Source organism: Chaetura pelagica, unplaced genomic scaffold, assembly GCF_000747805.2.
Source record: "Chaetura pelagica isolate M959 unplaced genomic scaffold, ChaPel_1.0 scaffold156, whole genome shotgun sequence".
Taxonomy (NCBI): domain Eukaryota; kingdom Metazoa; phylum Chordata; class Aves; order Apodiformes; family Apodidae; genus Chaetura; species Chaetura pelagica.
The window spans coordinates 855,329-858,923 of NW_009953694.1; the positions used below are offsets into that span (position 1 = coordinate 855,329).

Genomic DNA, 3,595 nt, shown 5'->3' on the forward strand with positions numbered 1-3,595 from the left:
GTGTATTTGAATTTCCAAGGCATTTATTTACAAAATATCTCTAAATCTGTGTTTTTCTCTGCAATAAGTTTGCAAGTTATTTGCATTTGTCTGGGTGTGCCACTCTAGTCATACCTAGTCTCTTTTCAGGAGCTCCTAGGAAACAGAAATGAAACAAACTCCCCTGCTGCAGTGGATTCAGGTAACCTTTTAGGGTTAAATACATCATCAAGAGGGTGGACAGAAACAGCCAGAGAGAATTTGAATTAGTGTATGGAGTTCCAGGTCAGAATTTCATCTAAGTAAAAAGAAATAATAGTATCAGCACTCTGGCCTAAAAAGACTGATGCAATTACTATAGGTGGTATATAAACTATGTTCAGAATTTGTTGCTCTCTTGTTGCCACCAGAAAGACCTGAAATTAAAAAAAAAAAAAAAAAAAAGCTATATTGAAATGAAAGCTTGGACACCAGAAAAGCTCCCAAATGCTTAAGCTCAGAAGTAAAAGTGCAAACTTTTCCCCCGCTTTGGTAGGCAGTCTAGTTCTATGTCTAAAATAATATTTAAAACCAGTGATAGATGGCTCAGAGAAATCGTAATAGAAATTGTAATTTTCCAAGAATATGAACAAAATAATGGAGTGTGGAAGAAAAACACACAAAAAAATTAACATGTCAAGTTGTTTTTCAGCATTCAAAATAGAATGTGATTTTTCAAAATATGGTCTGAACATTTTTCAGTTTCTAAGACCAAGTTTTCTGTTATGTGTGACATTAAAAGAAGTGGGGGAGTGAGGGGGGAAAAAACAAACCATTCAGAAAGAGCTGTAGTCTGGAAATGTCATCAAAATCAAAAGTTGTGGGTTTCAGTCACCTGTATGGCTGTTCCAAGTCAAGCTTCTAGTGTATATGCTTATACAGGCAGTATTGTTGTATATTATTTAGTGTGATGGGACCTAGATATTAAGCAACAGTGGAGCTCATTATTCTAGACTTCAAACAAGATTGAAGCACTATGTAGTTTCTGTATGAAAGTGGTTACAGTCTACCTTTAATAAGAAGGATGATCATGCCTTCCCTAACTGTATGCACTACATAAATTTGCAAAACTTGTGACACAGCTTGTGCAAAATATAAGTGGATTGTCCTTGCTTGGGTTCTCTTATGGTCCTGTTCAGTGCATGTCTCCCTCCAGAAGACTACCTTTTTCAATTTTTCCTAATTTAATGTATGTGAACAGATTATTTGTAAAAAAAATTATCAGATAATCAGCCCAACACAGTACATAAATAAAAATACATTTGTTCGACATGTTTGAATCTTTAGTGATGATAGGAATTTAGTATTAATTATGACTGAATGCAGCTACCTATTTTTAATTCCCTGAACTAAGCATTCGTCTTTAGCACAGATTTTACTTCTCTTGACTGTTATTTTGCAGATAAATAATGCTATTTCCCAAGGTAGAACAGAAAGGGTGACAGTCTAAATTGTACAAGCTTTTGGTGTCATCCAGCTACAACTAAAACTGCAATTTCTTTTATATTGATATAGGACAACTGACGTTAAATGGAGCAGAAAGGGAAATGGATAAGAAAGGATCTGATTTTAACCAGCTAACATTCTTCCCTGCTCTACATGAAAGTTTCCATTCAGAAGACTTCTTGGAACTGTGTGTGGAGAGACAAATTATACTGCAGGAGTTCGTAGAATGTGAAAAGGTAGGAAAGGTGAACTAGAAAACTTTATCTGGGTAGATGGCATTTTGGAAGGTGAATTGAATGTGGAGGCCTATCTGTACGTTTCAGTTTGGGGTTCAGGTGGATTCAGGCTACAGAAAACATCATCACTCTCTGTTTCCTTAGAACAATTACAATTTTCCAGCCTCTGTATGAACTCATATGTAGACATATTCTTGAAGAGCACTTAACTCTTTGAAGGAACAGAAAAAAAATGGGTGTGTGACCCAAGATATTCTTGTACCTGTGAGACAGTATTTTCTGAATTTGCCTAAAACATAGCAAATTATGAGACTCAGAGAATTTCTGTCCTGCTTCCCCACCTTTGCTTATTCCCAGAGCAGTGCCTGCATCAAATTTCTTTATCTCTGGAAGGGTATGCCAATTATGTCTGGCTTGTCAATTCAGTGATGTTTAAATCTCTTGCTGCTGAATACCAGGAAATGTTTTCTTCTTGTCTTCACATTCCTTTTCTTCTCTACCTCCCCATACGTACTGGACAGATTCTTCCCTCTAAAGCCATAGAGACTTCCTTGCTTCCTGTTTCATATTTATACCATGTGTCATCTAGTCAAAATGGTGTAGTTCCTTCTTCCTTCTTGTACTGGACTGGATGTCATTCTCCCAGATTTCTTCCCAGCATAAGAAAGAGGCAAGTTCAGGAATACTGGGGAAGTACGTAAGATATGGAGTAAATAGGTGTGACTGTTAGGGAGACTAACTTTGGCCTGGTATATTCAATTTAATCCTTTTGCTCAGAAGACAGCAACCTACCCTTCACTTTCAGTGTAGTCCCCACAATGGAGACTCCAAATCACAAAAATCAAATCCTTGATGTTGGATATGCAGTGCACATTTTCTGCAGGACTGTGAGAATCTTTTTCATGAGTAGACCTGGCCTCATTCTCTGATCTTTTGCAGTATTTATTCCAGTGACATCATTCCCCTTGGTTGGCCCAAGAGTTCACATGCCATAGTGGAAGCCAAGGGTCAGACTTGCAGTATTTAAACTCAGCCATTAGAGCACTATGATAATAGTACATAAATATAGAAATAATTATTTTATTTTTATATCAGTACTAGCACCAAATTTTCTTGATGCTTTGCCGGTGACTGGGGGACACATTTGTGCTCTCTAACATGGTGATTTCTTCATGCTATTAGTGCTGTTAATACACTGTCTGTTGAGTATAATTAATTTCCCTGTCCCTCCTCCTTTCTCCCCCCACATACCTCTCCATAGCAGAAGGAGACAAGCATGAAAATGTGAGGCATGTTTTCCATGTGCTGATCTCATTTTGAGCCTTCAGGCTGTCTGTCTCTTCTCCATGTAACTCTGCAGGAAGCCATCAGAAATGCCAGGCTTGTTTTTTCCAGCAGCAGTCACCGTGTTGCCGAGCTGACAGAAGTATTAAAAAAAGCAGCAGGGGGTGACATTAGCTGTCCTGTGCTCACTTAGTGCACTGCGGTCCTGCCTTGTAAATGGCTGCCTAGTGAGCAGTTTGCACTTTAAGCAGGCAACTGGAACCATTTTACCTACTGCACAAAAAAAGTCATTGCGATGCTTTGGCAGGTACTAGATTGATTTCTTTAACACAGCCCTTCTCTGGAAAGCGGTCATTGTTTTTAAATGTTTCCGAGTGCTGTTTTTTTGCACTATCATTAAACAGACACTTTTGTACACATTCAGATATGTGAGTTGGCTTTTTGCAGAAGCAGCAGATCAAATGCTATTGACATTGTCAATTAGTTCAGAGGCTGTTAGCAAATTCAGTCAGAAGAATACAGGTGCAGGTGGGGTGGTGTCATGCTAATATCATCTAGTTTTTTGATTTATCTTCTTTGAAAAATAGACAAGAAAACATTCAGGCATTCCT

At 38.0% G+C, this 3,595-nt stretch overlaps 1 protein-coding gene across 1 annotated transcript in view; it reads left to right on the forward strand.

Annotated features, from left to right (window-relative positions):
- The window catches only part of WDFY4 (WDFY family member 4), a 123,267-nt gene that overhangs the window by 68,466 nt on the left and 51,206 nt on the right, over positions 1-3,595 (forward strand). The window contains exons 41-42 of the mRNA XM_010000358.1: positions 130-181; positions 1,534-1,700. Coding sequence (XP_009998660.1) covers positions 130-181; positions 1,534-1,700 — 219 coding nt within the window. The remainder of the gene's footprint in view (positions 1-129; positions 182-1,533; positions 1,701-3,595) is intronic.